Raw genomic sequence first — 15673 nt, forward strand, 5'->3', positions numbered from 1 at the left:
GGGTGCCAGCCAGCCACTCTACCCACTGAGCTATACTCCCTATGCCATCTCACTCACTCCTATACTCCTATGCCTATCTCACTCACTCACTCCGATTCTCCTATGCCTATCTCACTCATCACACCTGGAATCGAACCCCAGCCTCCCGGGTGCCAGCCAGCCACTCTACCCACTGAGCTATACTCCCTATGCCTATCTCACTCTACCACTGAGCTATACTCCCTATGCCTATCTCACACTCACTCACTCACTCACTCCTATACTCCCTATGCCTATCTCACTCACTCACACACCTGGAATCGAGCCCCGGCCTCCCGGGTGCCAACCAGCCACTCTCCCACTGAGCGATACTTCTGCCTTTTTTCAAACGACCCATCGCACAACTCTGACTCCAAATGGTGTTCTGGATATTGAGCAGCACGTGTGTTACGGGCTCAGTCGATTGGATACTTATTTCATTGATAATTATCGGTTAACTTACGTGAGGCAGAAAAAGGAAGAGTAAAGACCTGATGTGACGTTATGTTACATTATGTTATGATACATTACAGCACTCAAATATAGGGATTTGTAGCTCATAGATTCTTTGTCACACTTAGAAACATTGCATGAACATTTGGACACAATAATATGTTTTGTGAATTTTTCATGTATTTTATACTGTAATTATGAGCATTACAGCTCTATAAGTCCAGGTCATGCGATCTTTTGGCTAAAAAGATTTAGACCTGGTTTATTACACAGACTTATTATTGCTTTTGGAGACTATTAATATTTTTTTAGTGAGTTTTTAATTAATTTCAATATGTAAATATTAGTATTTTCGCTCAATAGCTCCCAAGTCATGTGACCTACAGACACCAAATCTATGCAGGATTAGAGCATCTCATAGAGTGATCAAGACACAGCACTTTTTATTCCATCTGGATACTTTGCATATTTTATATTGATATTTAACTGTAAATATTAGCATTTTGGCTCAATAGCTCCCAGGTCATGCGACCTGGAGACTCCAAATCAATAAGGATTGACAGGACTATAAAAGGTGATCAAGACACACCAGGTTTTATTACATTTGAATGCTTTATGAATTTATTATTAATTTCTACAGTAAGTATTAGCATTTTAGCTCAATAGCTACCCAAGTCATGTGACCCAAAGACTCCAAATCTATTTGGGATTATAGTATGAAACAGACTGATCAAGACACAGCACTTTTTATACCATTTGGATACTTAATGAATTTATTATTAATTTTTTACAGTAAGTATTAGCATTTTAGCTCAATAGCTCGCAGGTCATGTGACGTATTGACCCCAAACCGGTGCAGAATGATAGTGCTACTAAGGATGGTCAACATACGCCAATTGATATTTGATTTCTGGTCTTTATTGATTTTTAACAGTTTTTTTACAGTAAATATTAGCATTTGAGCTCAATAGCTCTCAGGTCATGTGACGTATTGACCCCAAACTAATGCAGAATGATAGTGCTACTAAGGATGGTCAACATACGCCAATTGATATTTGATTTCTGGTCTTTATTGATTTTTAACAGTTTTTTTACAGTAAATATTAGCATTTTAGCTCAATAGCTCTCAGGTCATGTGACTTATTGACCCCAAACTAATGCAGAATGATAGTGCTACTAAGTATGGTCAACATACGCCAATTTATATTTGATTTTAGGACATAATTGATTTTTAACAGTTTTTTTTACAGTAAATATTAGCTTTTTAGCTCAATAGCTCTCAGGTCATGTGACTTATTCACCCCAAACCAGTGCAGAATGATAGTGCTACTAAAGATGGTCAACATACGGCAATTTATATTTGATTTCTGGTCTTTATTGATTTTTAACAGTTTTTTTTACAGTAAATATTAGCTTTTTTGCTCAATAGCTCTCAGGTCATGTGACATATTGACCCCAAACTAATGCAGAATGATAGTGCTACTAAGGATGGTCAACATACGGCAATTTATATTTGATTTCTGGTCTTTATTGATTTTTAACAGTTTTTTTACAGTAAATATTAGCTTTTTTGCTCAATAGCTCTCAGGTCATGTGACGTATTGACCCCAAACCAGTGCAGAATGATAGTACTACTAAGGATGGTCACCATACGGCAATTTATATTTGATTTCTGGTCTTTATTGATTTTTAACAGTTTTTTTTACAGTAAATATTAGCCTTTTTGCTCAATAGCTCTCAGGTCATGTGACGTATTGACCCCAAACTAATGCAGAATCACAATGCTACCTTACCTGGTCAGCATACGCCAAAGAAGAAGAAATAGTTTGGCTTCAAAGATTTTAAAGCAAAAAATTAAACATTTTTTAATGTAAATATCAGCATGTCTTCTCATTTCGGTCCAGATCATGTGACTTTTCGACTGAGGTTTATTTTATTATCACACTAATAGATCACTGGGATGACACACATCACTTTTTATTTGAATTCACAATTTTTAAGACAGACAGATAGATAAACAAGTTTTCAGCTTCTTATACTTCAAGCTATTTATTTAGTGTAAATATTAGCCGTACAATTCGATAGTTAACAGTTAAGCTGAGTCAGTTACTTAAAACATCCCTGTATAATACATCTGCGAATGCAGCGCTTTATTTTTTAAACCGGAAATAGTTGATGCGCGGTCGTGCATTTACCGTAAGCTGACGATAAGAGCGCACTGAAAATGTAGGAGCGGCTGGCTTGACTACGGAGAAACGAGAGGCGGCTGGCTTGACCGCAGTCTTCTGTAGGTGTGGATGCTGTCACATGACCGCTCCGCCTGACAACCAGGAAGTGAGAGGGCGGTGCTTCGCAGGGCTGGTGGGCTGATAAATACAAGGTAATCGCTTCTTTAGATGTTTACCACTGTGAAAACACAGATAGAGAGCATTCTGGCTTTAAAAAAAACTGACAGTTGTTTAACAGTTGTTCCGTGAGTGTCACTCCCTTTGTCTGCTTTGTGCTACGAGCGTAGCTGATGCTAACAGCAGCTAGCTTTGTCCAGCTAGCAGGGACGCTCGCAGGCAGCAGGCTAACCGACACAGAGGACATCAGTGCATATACAGACCTGATCAAAGTCTTAAGACCAGTTGAAAATTTGCTAGAATATGCATTTTACACTCCCCCTTTTTGCTTTTGCATATTATAGCTCTACTTAAAACCTCATTAAGATCCAAATGTACAAAAGGTCAATTCTAGCAATTTTTCAACTGGTCTTAAGATTTTGATCAGGTCTGTATGTTAGGAATGGCCTCTGGTTGTTTGATTACAACTAGTCTACTTGAAAATGTGTGTATTCACTCCTCTGTTGTATTTTTCGGCCGCTTTGTTGTAGCCTTAGCAGCCTCTGATGTCTTGTGAGCTAGTTACCGTTGGAAAAGAGGTTGCTAAAGACACCAAACGAGTATTTACATGCGTTATGACAGATGTGAAAGAACCACTCAGATCTTCTACTTTAGTTAAAGTACCAATAATACTGTTCTACACGTAAAAGTCATGCCTTTAAATGAATACTTAAGTAAAAGAATAAAAAAGTTAGTGCAATAAGTAGAAGTACTTATTCAGAATGTTGTACAGTTGATGCATTAATGTGTTCATCACTTTATTGTTAGAGCTAGTAAAGCAAATGTAACCGCTTTATATAGATTGTCTGGTGGGTAGCTTATGTATTTCCCTCAGGGATCAATGAAGTTTTGGCTGAAGTGATAATATTGAATCATAAATTGCTGACTTATTATGTTTTGCATAACCTTGCAAAGTGATTAAGCTGTCAAATAAATGTAGATGAGTAAAAAGTACAACGTTTGCCTCAGAATTGTAGTAGAGCTGAAAAAATGAAGTGGTAGAAAATGGTAACTCAGAAATGTACTCAAGTACAGCACTTGAGCAATTGAGTAAATGTACTTTACAGCAACCCAAAATACCAAAAAAAGTTAGGTGTTTTTTAATAGAATTTTTTATGCCTCAATTTATGAGTAACACTGGAGAGAAATGGGTATTGTAGCTAAAGACAGCAGAGGATTAATAGGCAACAAATGGTCCAGCTAACTGGGAGTTAAACTGGGGACTTACTGCTCAAGGAATTTATCCCCATTTGTTGTCCGCTTTAACCACTTGACTACTGGGTTGCCCCCTGAACACCTGAAACTGTTTAGTTTACAGTAATATATTGCAAAGAAATCTAGCAAACCTTCACATGTGAGAGGTTGGAATCAGAGAATTTTTGACAATGCTTCTCTGTTTTTGCTGCAACCATCACAAAAAGTATGAATTATATATGAAATGGTCATAACTAGAAAACTTTGACAAACTTGTAGTTATTAAACATCATAATTAGACATTGGTCAGTTTATCTGATGGGGTAGCTTGTGAATTTTCCCATTGGGATTAAAGAAATCATCTCTTAATCTATAATATAACAGCATAATTTATTTGTTGATTATGTTTTTTGTTAATAAATTAAAACTGTAAAGTAACTGAAGTTGTCGGCTCAATGTAATGAAGTACAATGTGCAATATTATCCGCTAAAGGAAAATATGAAGTGAGGAAATGAGGAAAGTGGAAATACTCAAATAAAGTACACGTAGCTCAATCTTGTTCTTAAATACAGTATTGAAGTAAATATACTTAGGTACATTTGATCATTGTGTTTGCATAACCTCTTAGAATTTATTTCAACATGGCAAAATTAATTCTCCCCGGAGTCACAAATTTTGAAGATATCTTAATAACTTAAATTTAACTTTATTTTATGTAGCTGTACCTTCTTGTGTCTTTGGAGAGGCTTAGGTAAATGTAAATATGTAAGAGAACTAGATAGTGTTTTGAAATGCTTTGTTTAACTGCACAATATTCAGATAAAAAAATATCATTTAAGCTTAATCGCATGCAAGTAAAACTTTATGAGAAGTGTTTATGCATGTCTGTGGTTTCTGCAAGTACAGTGAATATGTGTCCCTTATGATCACAATAAGTACCTGTTATGTTCTGTGTGACAGCATCCACCATGACAGCCATCAAGCATGCTCTCCAGAGGGACATCTTCACACCCAATGATGAGCGTCTTCTCGGCATTGTTAATGTCTGCAAGGCCGGGAAGAAAAAGAAGAACTGCTTCCTTTGTGCGACAGGTGCGTGAGTAGTAGCAGCAGAAGCAGCTGTAAGTGACTAATAATGATGAAAGATAAACGTTGTTCAAGTAATGCTTCCTTTTCTTTACAGCTACCATAGAGAGGCCTGTCCAGGTAAAAGTGGTAAAAGTGAAGAAATCAGACAAAGGGGACTTCTACAAGAGACAGCAGACCTGGGAGCTCAGAGACCTCACAGAAGTAGATGCCAAAGATGCAAGCAAGGTGGGAGAAATAATGTATTTCTCCTGTCATTTTATGTTCTGACCTGCAAGCGTGTTCGGTTATTCTAAAAGTCGTCTTCATCCCACACTCAGGACTAATGTACTATCGGTTCTACTCTTGTGCTTTAGGAAAATCCAGAGTTTGACCTTCATTTTGAGAAGGTCTACCGGTGGCTGGCCAGCAGCACGGCTGAAAAAAACTCCTTTATTTCCTGCATTTGGAAACTCAACCAGCGTTACCTGAGGAAGAAGGTGGAGTTTGTGAATGTCAGTGCTCAGCTGCTGGAAGGTGTGTAAACGCTCCATCCTCAACCACTGCTGCCACCGCATGCCTCTCTATGTGATTTGATTATATTTGTTTCAAGGCGTGTTTTTCTCTCAAACTGAACGTGTTGATCCTACAGTGTGCCGCACATGTTTGAGGTATTCTTATTTAGCCCAGAAGTGAGAATCTCTCCTGTACTTTGGTTGATTTAATTTTTTCATAGTATGTTTTTAAAAAATATTCAGCCTCTTCTTTGTGCCCTGGTTTGTGGTATGGTTTTCTGTGTTAAATTCTTCTTTATTCTCACTTTTCTCTCTTGAACTTTCTCTGGCCAGAACTTCCTAAAGCGGAAGGTTGGTAGGACTTAACTTCCCCTTCCTCACTCCTCTCCATTGTATTCTCATGACCTCAAACCGCCATTCTCATTAGAGACTCTCACCTCCCTGAAGCTCCTGCTATATGAATTATGTCATTAAATATGGGTGGGCATGATTAATTTTTTTCCGTAATTATAACAGACATTTCGATCATGTTTTTACTTCACTTTTGGCTTTTTTTATTTGTCCATTCCACCTTAATTCGTAGGATTATTTACTTACACATGCTCACTAATGAATCCCGTCTCGTTTGACCCACACTTGTAGCCCATGTTGTCTGTAGTTGGTCCAAAGCAAAGTGCAGTTGTTCTACTTTGCAGATTATTGATTTACAGTCAAGTACACTTATTTTATCAGTCAAAGACGATATAATGAAGCACATCCACAGTCTAAAATATGGATTTTTTTCGTATTTTTCATCCTCTTGTCACTACGTAAGATTGTGTTTCATTCTGTACTCATATTCATACTGCATTTTCATCACTGGTAGTAAATAAGTACAACTTTATAGCAGTTTTAAACTTAAAGAGAAAAATCCTTCAGATAGCCTTCCCAGTTAATGAATCCAACTGTGTCTGTAGTTGTCCTTCCAAGAAGTGAATAACCTGACGCTGAGTCTGAAGATAGCCAGCAGGTGTCATTAAGCTTACCCTTGTATTCATGGCTTGCACATACTTTTCCCTCTTTGTTCCATGGGCTTAGAATCAGTGCCAAGCGGTGAGAGCCAAAGTGTTGCCGGGGGCGACGAGGATGCTCTGGACGAGTACCAGGAGCTCAGCACTCGCGAAGAGCAGGACATTGAGGGCATGATGGAGATGTGCGAGTACGCGATCTCCAATGCTGAGGCTTTTGCAGAGAAGCTTTTCAAGGAGCTGCAGGTTCTAGATGGCGTAAGTGAAGCAACTTTAATGCATTTTTGTTGGAAACTGTGAGTATCTTCTAATTTTTAAAAGCAGTGTTCCTGTTTAGTGATCTACAACCAAACTGAATGAATAATCATGACAGGAATTTTCTGTTCACACTTTAAGGCCAACATCCAGTCCATCATGGCATCAGAGAAGCAGGTCAACATCCTGATGCAGCTGCTGGACGAGGCGCTGGGGGAGGTGGACACTATTGAGGGGAAGCTGAGCAGCTACGAGGAGATGCTCCAGAGTGTCAAGGAGCAGATGGACCAGATCTCACAGAGCAACCGCCTCATCCAGATCAGCAACACCAACAATGGCAAACTGCTGGATGAGATCCAGTTCTTGGTGGTTAGGAACACATTTAAATGTTTTCTACTGTATTTTCACCAAGTGATGTAGCATATTGAAGTCCCCAGCAGATCTAGAGACACTGATCAGCTATTCTGGGCATAAACCTAGTTTAGAATATAGATATTTTTTACTTTTGATGGCTGTGGTTTGTCTTTCATCATGTAGAACTACATGGACTTATCAAAGGGACACATCAGGGCCTTACAGGAGGGAGACCTGACCTCACCTAAAGGTATTGAGGCCTGCATCAACGCCTCTGAAGCTCTTCTGCAGTGCATGAATGTGGCCCTCCGACCAGGTATGTCTCTACATGAAGCTTTATCAATTAATTTGGGCTTCCTAAATCAGTTGGTAGTTGTTTCTGAAGTATAAGAAGAAACTAAAATGTTGTATATTTCTAAAGGCCACGACAAGCTGATGGCTGTGACGCAGCAACAGCTCCTGTTCGCTGAACTGAGAGACACTTTTGCTCGTCGCCTCACCAATCACCTCAACAATGTGTTTGTTCACCAGGTAACGCTATTATTACAACATGTTCGTCAGCATTCAGAGCTGGTTAATCAGGAATATCTTTTTAGGTTATAGATTCTCTGAAGTTTGTGATTTTAAAATTAAAATGAGTGAAATCTGAACTAATGAGTAAATAAGTCTTCATTTTGATTGATTTTGGCTGTACAGAGCTCTGGGATTGAGCAAGGCTGTACACATGACTTCATGTGTATTCATGATGCTTTTGTAAATGTTGCAGCTTGAATTTGCTGATGAAGACTCAAAAACTACAAATTTGTTTGTATTCCTAAACAAATTCTTTTTTCCTAATATTGTTTTTTACCACTTGATGCATCTGAATATTACAACAGTGTAATAGTGAACAAAGTCATAAGAGCAGATATAAATGTCAGACTTTGTGTTGTCTTCATACGTGGCCTTTGCAAGTCTGCTGTGAAACAGAGGCCTGTAGTCTTTCCTGTTCTTTTCCAGGCTACTTCTCTCCCCTGATGAGCTTCCTCTTTAGCTGAGACTCTCTCACTGGGCTTCCTTGTGTTGTTTCCTTTCAGCTGTGTCCCTTCTACTCTTTACTCTGGGTGTTGCTCACTCTGAATCATCCCACTTTGCTCTCTGTCTCTGTGTCAGTTCAACCACTTCAGTCACTTCAAAATGACCATCCCTCAGTTCTATAGGTCTTCCTGTCTGTCACTTCCAGTGAGTACCCTCACAGCTACCCCCACGTGCCCCTTCTTTGCTATTGTTTGACCTCTCTCACCTTACGCCAACTTACATGCCATGAGAGCTCAGGCTTTCCACCACAGTGCATTATTTAGTGCATGGGAAATGTTTCTAACTACTTAACATCTCTCATCTGAAGTCAAAGCTGAAGAGGCACCGTCCATCTTTCTCCTCCTCCACCAACTGCCTCGGCTGAAGGCTTTTATGTTTGGGTGCTAACATGGCTTTATTGCAAATGGTCTCATACCATGAACTGCTGTGCCTGTCTGCTCTGTCTGTCTGCGTGCATGTCTTGTAAAAGCAGTAGAGACTGAACAAGCTAACACTGAGGGGGAGTGAGGAGAGCACCAGTAAGGCAGTAAGAGAGATACTTTTCAGTAAGTTAAACTGAGAATGTGATGGATTTGTAGTTAAAAAATGTAAAATGTTTACTTTAAAATCATCTGGACTCGTGGTACCACATTCTCTACAGATGATTGTGACAGACAGCAAGCTAAATCCTCTTTAAGTGTGGTGTGTTTGTGAGTATATACAAAGATGCAGTGGGACGTCATACGTTTTCTCCTGTAAGGTATTCCTGTCTTGAATATTCCCCATTTTCTCTCTCACTCTGTTCCTCAGGGCCACGACCAGAGCTCCACCCTGTCGCAGCACACAGCTGAGCTGACCCTCCCCAAACACAGCCCTCTCCACAGGGACCTGCTGCGCTATGCCAAGCTCATGGAGTGGCTGAAAAACACCCACAGGGAGAAGTATGAGGGCCTGTCCAGGGTCAGTACTGTTATCCTACAAAAATACTGAAAGAAATAGTTGGATATTTTATGAAAAGTTTGGTTTCTTCCTCAGAGCTAAATAAGAAGATTGTTGTCACTCATCCGTCAGTTAAACTTGTAAATGCTAATTTCTACATTTCCAGTCCATGGGTATGCCCAAAACTCTGTGGCTGCATAAACAGTAGGCAGTGCAAGTGTGCAGGCTGCACATGTGGCAAGAACTCAAATGGTGCTAAATTTAAATGCTTGTTTTCAGGAGAGGTCGATTCTCACTCATTCACAGGTTTATAATTCACCACCAAACAGTTGTATTTGAAATAGTCGCTGCTGACCTTTGGAGTCGCTGTGATTTGTACATGCTTCCCATCAAAGGTGTTTGAATACAGTTCAAAGTTCTCCATAAATCCTGTGCTTGCCCCACCTCAGGGATCACCACATTGACACGGTGCTACAGTCCAACCTGTAACCAGCTGCTATATCCTGTAAAAAAGAGCAAACCATCTGCACAGCAGAGCAATGTGTACCTGCTATAGTATGAATAGAGCTGAATGCATGTCCACTCACTGCTTTCAACATCCCCATTGGCTAGTGCATGAGGATGTGACAACCACGACCTTAATCCTTAAGATTTCAGGTTTGGTGGCTGTAGGAACGGTAAAGTATGGGTTGAACAGGGAATAGTGAGGCCACTATCAGTGAGACATAGATGCAATATTTTCTGTAAATCCTATTCCCTACGTATGGATGCAGTTGTAATCCGCTTGAATATGCAGACTCCACCACCAGCAGTGAAACTAATATAATAATGCTATCTATTACTTTGCTAGAAGGTAAATAGTAGTATTTTCCAGAAGTAAAATGATTCCTTTCATTCTCCAGATATATTCATCGCCTGGGTTTCTGTCTTTTTGCATCCTAACAAATGTCCTCTCTCTTTTTCAGACCTATGTTGATTATATGAGCAGACTATATGAGAGAGAAATTAAAGACTTCTTTGAGGTCGCCAAGATAAAGATGGCGGGTACATCCAAAGAAGCCAAGGGCAAGTTTGGTAAGAGCTGTGATTCACAGGGTTGTCAGAGTTTTGACATGAAGCAAGGCTAAATGAATAATGTGATTAATGGTTTTCAGTGACATTAGATGTGTTTTTCTGTCTTACTCTGTCTCAGTTATTTTCCAGTGTATATGGTGTACTCTAATATTCGCATATAAACAAGGAAACAATGCCTCGCTCCTTTACAGCCTTTTCTGCATCACATCTGATACCAAAAGCATATTTTCACCAATGTATCTGTACTTCCAAAATCCCACTTCTTGTTTTATCTTTGAATAACGTCTCCTTTTCCCTCTACACAGGGACTTTACATGCTCAGTTTTTTGATATATAAAATCTGAAAAGGATCATTGGTTGAGCTTTGGCTTTGGCAGAATCACAGGACTCTGCTCTCTGCACTCTGTAGTAGCTTTTCCTTCTGAAAACAAACCAAAATACCCTATTTGTTTTCCAAAGGTTTGTCTAAGCTACTACCTAAGCCACTGCAGTGCACGTCAGCATATGTGTAACTTTGTACATCTAACATCTAGCTTCACCCCTCTCATGCTGCATGTTTGAAGCCTAACCTGTGTCTGTCTTTGGTGCCTGCCTTTCTAACTGGCTGCAGCTACGCTTCCGCGGAAAGAGAGTGCGCTCAAACAGGAAACAGAAAGTAAGTATGATGTTTGGATGGAGCTGTTCCACTGTCAATTTCTCACTGTGCTTCCCATCACTGAGCCCTCCATGACTGCCCTAAAAATGAACGTTTGCTCAAACCCCTTCACTACAAACCCCTGCAAACCATTACCTCACCATCTACCTGGTTGGGTTGTGTTTAATCCTCACTGCGGTGTTCCTGCATCATCACATACTCTGATTCTTTGATAAGTGCCCCTGAATTCTAACCATACGGATAAAAAAAGCATGTAATTTTTTGATTGATTTTTTTAGTGTGTTACAACTGATTAAATCACATTGTCTTTGTCGTGCTGCATTAGGCCTGCATGGGAGCTCTGGGAAGCTGACAGGCTCTACTTCAAGCCTGAACAAGCTGACAGTGCAGGGCTCCAACAGCCGGCGTTCTCAGTCGTCCTCACTGCTGGACATGGGCAACATGTCCGCTTCAGACCTGGACGTGGCTGACAGGACCAAATTTGACAAGGTCACACTGTCCTGCGATTTATTCAAACATTTAAATGTGAAATGTAAATACAGCTTTTCAGTTTCTCTGTAATGAGAGATTAAAGGGATGCTTTTTGTCTCTGCAGATATTTGAGCAGGTCCTCAGTGAGCTGGAGCCGCTGTGTCTTGCAGAACAAGACTTTATCAGCAAGTTCTTTAAGCTGCAGCAGCATCAGACAGTCATGCCCCCTCTTGCGCAGGTACATCTGTGATCACATACTGGAAATAGCTGCGAAAGAAAGATCAAGTGGCATCCAAATGAATAATGTTCCTTCACTTTACATAAATTGCTGTGCTCCTGTGGTGGCACCTGAAACTGGAACATTTGTCTCTGCAGAACATACAGTTATATGGCAATAACAGATGTTTTTTAAATACACATAGAAGTTATCTAACATACTAATGGAAAGGAAAAACCCCAGAAAGCATAATATGGGCTCTTTAAGAATATCACATTTTGGGTTTGTATTGTAACCAGTGCCATCGGGAGCATTTGATTAGAAATGATAGAAGAATGGATTCAGTTAAATTTCAGCAAATTCTGAATACAAACGTCATGCTGTCTTTTAAAAAAGCTGAAGGTTAACAGTATAAAAACAGTATAAGGATCTTCAAAATCCACAGTGGACTACCTTAAGGCCCATGACAAAATTCATATCTTGTACCTCACAAGATGAAGATTTTGTTTTGACCCTCCCGATTACCTTTCATAAGCATTATCAGACATCTGTAGATAGACTTCGAAAGAGCTGGACAGCCCAAAGAATGTAAGAGAACTAGAAACCTTGAAGGATAGGAGGGAAAACCCCTGGGAAAGATTTAGAGGACTCAGAAAGCATTTACAGGCTGTGATACTTGCCAAAAGGTTGATGGAAAGGTTGTCAGGTGACGAAGTACTAAGTTTTTTTTATTTGGAGACATTAAAAGATGCAAAAACAACAATCTTGCTTAAATACAAAAGAGACAGGTCATCTTTAACATACTGCCTTTTGGCACTGAGGTCTCTTAACTTTTCATGCCTCTCTGCGTCGGCAGATGTTTGCTTTGACTTGTCATGTTTTGTATCTGTTGTCCTGTCAGCCAGAGACGGAGGAATCAGATGGAGGCACACCATCAAGAGTTCTTCCTCAGGCAGAACACAGACACTCCTTGTCATCAGAGTGAGTACTTACACATTACTGCTAACATTTCTGATTTTAATATCACCCTTCTTCACACCAGGAGACATTGTTCACTTTTAAATTTTTGTGCTTGTTCAATTTTTTTTCTCAACTGAAGGAAAGACATGGTGCGCTCGATGATGAATAAAATCTTCCAGAGCATCGAGACGGAGCTCAACAGCCTCATCGCTCTGGGTGACAAGATTGACAGCTTCCACTCTCTGTACATGCTAGTGAAGATGAGTCACCATGTGTGGACAGCCGAGAACGTTGACCCGGCCTCTTACCTCAGCACAACTTTGGGAAATGTGCTGGTCACCGTCAAGAGGAACTTTGACAAATGCATTGTGAGTAGAGCTCATATGATGCAGCAAATTCAGTACCGCTTTATAATAAGAGCACATGTACACCATTTACTGGCTGCTTATTAGCATGGATGCTAGTGTCATATCAGCTCTTTATTAGTCATTTTAAAGCACTTTCTAATGCCTAATCCTGCAAGACTACATTCTAAAACTGCTTGAGTTCATTAATGCTTATTGATACAAAGTAAGAAGATCTTCTTCTGTCACTGAATGGGAATAGAACCTGTGTATCACTGTAGACATTTAGTTTCTTCAAAGCATCCATGTCTGAAGAATGGGGCTTGTTAATTGCAGCTATTGTGTGCTGTAATGGTTTAATTAAGTATGAAGTGCAAACAGCTCAAAATAGGGTACATTAATTAGTGTCAAACTAACAGTAAATTAGTCAAGAGCTAGACCTTCCTTAAGATTGTGGAACATACTCTGATGTAAGAAGACTTAATTTAAAGTTATTTTGACTCTATTAACTTGTAGTTTTGTGTTTTGTTGCGAACATACCCTTGACCCTTATCTTGGCTGGTTGAGAAACATGGCTACCTTCCCTGATCCTGGTTCAGTCAGGGGTTAAATACTGATGATATGGAGTGTTTTTCTTTCCACTGTTTCCAATATGACTGTCAATATAAAATCCCTGAATTCTTGGGGTTTTGTATAATTTCATTGGGGTATTAGCCTTATTATTTATGTTATTCAGGTAATTAGTGAGAACATATAATACTTGAGATGTTAATATTTATAATTGCTCAGGTACATCTGTATTGTATGTAATAGTAATAATAAAATTAAATTTTCAAAGCAAAACAACTTCCATAATCAACAAGCAGCTATTTGGTTATTGAGGTATAATTCTAAGTCAGTGGCCTAGTACTTGTAAAATAATATCATGCGGAATAAAGTAATAATAAGTACTTGGTAATAACTAATAAAAAGCTATTATGTTACTAATATGCATGCTAATAAGCCACCAGTTGACAATGAATATGTGCACCTCAATATAAAGTGTTGTCCAAAATGATAGTTATTACAAAAATAGCTATTTTTGTGATGACATGCCTTTAAAAAACATACATGTTTGAGATGTTACAAATTGAAATCTGTCTTTTTGTTACAGTCTGGTCAGATCAGACAGATGGAAGAAGTGAAGATTTCTAAGAAGAGCAAAGTCGGTATCCTGTCTTTCGTCACCGTGTTTGAGGAGTTTGCTGAACTTGCTGAAACGATCTTCCGTAATGCAGAGCGCCGAGGAGACCTGGATAAAGCTTATGTCAAACTTATCAGGGCCGTCTTCATGAACGGTGAGACTGCTGCTCATCCAGAAATGCAATCAGATATTGATGTGGTATTGATGTGATGCTTGCAAGCAAAATTCTGAATATTGATTCTCTTTTCAGTGGAGAAAGTAGCCAGTGAAAGCCAGAAGACGCCACGGGATGTTGTGATGATGGAGAATTTCCACCACATCTTCTCTACATTGTCACGTCTAAAGATTTCCTGCCTGGATGCAGAGAGACGAGAGGCCAAACACAAATACACAGACCACCTGCAGTCTTATGTTATCAACTCTCTGGGTCAACCTCTAGAAAAACTCAATGTAAAAAGACTTATCACAAAGTTTAGTCATTTACACTGACAGGATATGTAGGATGCAAGAGGTGAGAGTTATCGTGAGCAAACTGTTTTCTCTCTTGCAGCATTTCTTCGAAGGAGTTGAAGCACGTGTAGCTCAGGGCGTCCGCGAGGAGGAGGTGAGCTACCAGCTGGCCTTCAACAAACAGGAGCTACGCAAAGTTATCAAAGAGTATCCAGGCAAAGAAGTCAAAAAGGGACTCGACAACCTCTACAAGAAGGTGGACAAACATCTGTGTGAAGAAGAAAGTCTGCTACAGGTGAGAAATGCATCATTCTATGTGATGAAACTGCTTCATCAGACCGCAGCATCACGTTTCTCATCATCTGTAATCTGTTGCACTTCTGTATTTCCTCCACCAGGTGGTGTGGCACTCCATGCAAGACGAGTTCATCCGTCAGTACAAGCACTTTGAAGACTTGATAGGCAGATGCTACCCTGGATCTGGAATCACCATGGAGTTTACCATCCAGGACATGTTGGAGTACTTCTCCAGCATTGCTCAGTCTCATTAGATTAGCTGCTATACACTTTCTTTTCCTAATGATTCACTACTGCCTCATGCTGGCTGAAGATACACACTAGCAACTACCCTGTAATGCTTCTTGAATCATGAACACTTCCTCCGTGTGTCTGTTCATTGTAGTGAAAGGGATTTGTACCGTGGACAGAAGTGCAGATGTGGCTGTGTTGTGTGTGTGTGGTGTGTGTGTGTGTGTGTGTGTGTGTGTGTGTGTGTGTGTGTGTGTGTGTGTGTGTGTGTGTGTGTGTGTGTGTGTGTGTGTGTGTGTGTGTGTGTGTGTGTGTGTGTGTGCGCGCGCGCGCGCACCTATTTCTTTGTCATTCAACTACTCTGCTCTATGTTGTTTGTCATATTTTTTGTTATTTCTTTATGTCATATGTACATAATAAATTTGCAGCTGCAGTTCCCCTACAAGGATATATCTCACATTTGTCTTTATGTTACTGTTCAGGACATAATGTGGGATGTCTACACCATGCTCCAGCTAAATATATCTCAACTGCTCCACACTCAGCTGCT

General features: G+C 39.8%; 1 protein-coding gene across 6 annotated transcripts; it reads left to right on the plus strand.

The window, feature by feature from the left end:
• The first annotated feature begins 2708 nt into the window (after positions 1-2708).
• exoc1 (exocyst complex component 1) lies at positions 2709-15568 on the plus strand. Of its 6 annotated transcripts, XM_022203010.2 has the most exons (21): positions 2709-2851; positions 5011-5142; positions 5234-5364; positions 5493-5652; positions 5964-5981; positions 6708-6895; positions 7034-7261; positions 7430-7562; positions 7668-7777; positions 8399-8467; positions 9113-9262; positions 10207-10315; positions 10926-10970; positions 11296-11459; positions 11566-11679; positions 12560-12639; positions 12758-12986; positions 14116-14299; positions 14396-14595; positions 14696-14890; positions 14994-15568. In XM_022203010.2, the coding sequence occupies exons 2-21, from the start codon at positions 5019-5021 to the stop codon at positions 15144-15146; spliced, it is 2784 nt and encodes a 927-aa protein (XP_022058702.1). In that variant the 5' UTR covers positions 2709-2851; positions 5011-5018; the 3' UTR covers positions 15147-15568. The 6 variants fall into 6 exon arrangements, with proteins under 6 accessions (XP_022058702.1, XP_022058705.1, XP_022058706.1 ...); XM_022203013.2 differs by lacking the exon at positions 10926-10970; XM_022203014.2 differs by lacking the exon at positions 8399-8467.
• The last annotated feature ends 105 nt before the right edge of the window (positions 15569-15673 follow it).

This window comes from Acanthochromis polyacanthus, chromosome 4 (assembly GCF_021347895.1).
Source record: "Acanthochromis polyacanthus isolate Apoly-LR-REF ecotype Palm Island chromosome 4, KAUST_Apoly_ChrSc, whole genome shotgun sequence".
Taxonomy (NCBI): Eukaryota; Metazoa; Chordata; class Actinopteri; family Pomacentridae; genus Acanthochromis; species Acanthochromis polyacanthus.

Coding starts and splice junctions, on each gene's coding strand:
- exoc1 (XM_022203010.2), top strand. CDS start 5,019: ATGACAGCCATCAAGCATGCTCTCCAGAGGGACATCTTCACACCCAAT. Junction 10,971..11,295: donor GCTCAAACAGGAAACAGAAA/GTAAGTATGATG, acceptor GTGCTGCATTAG/GCCTGCATGGGAGCTCTGGG. Junction 12,987..14,115: donor GGAACTTTGACAAATGCATT/GTGAGTAGAGCT, acceptor TTTTTGTTACAG/TCTGGTCAGATCAGACAGAT.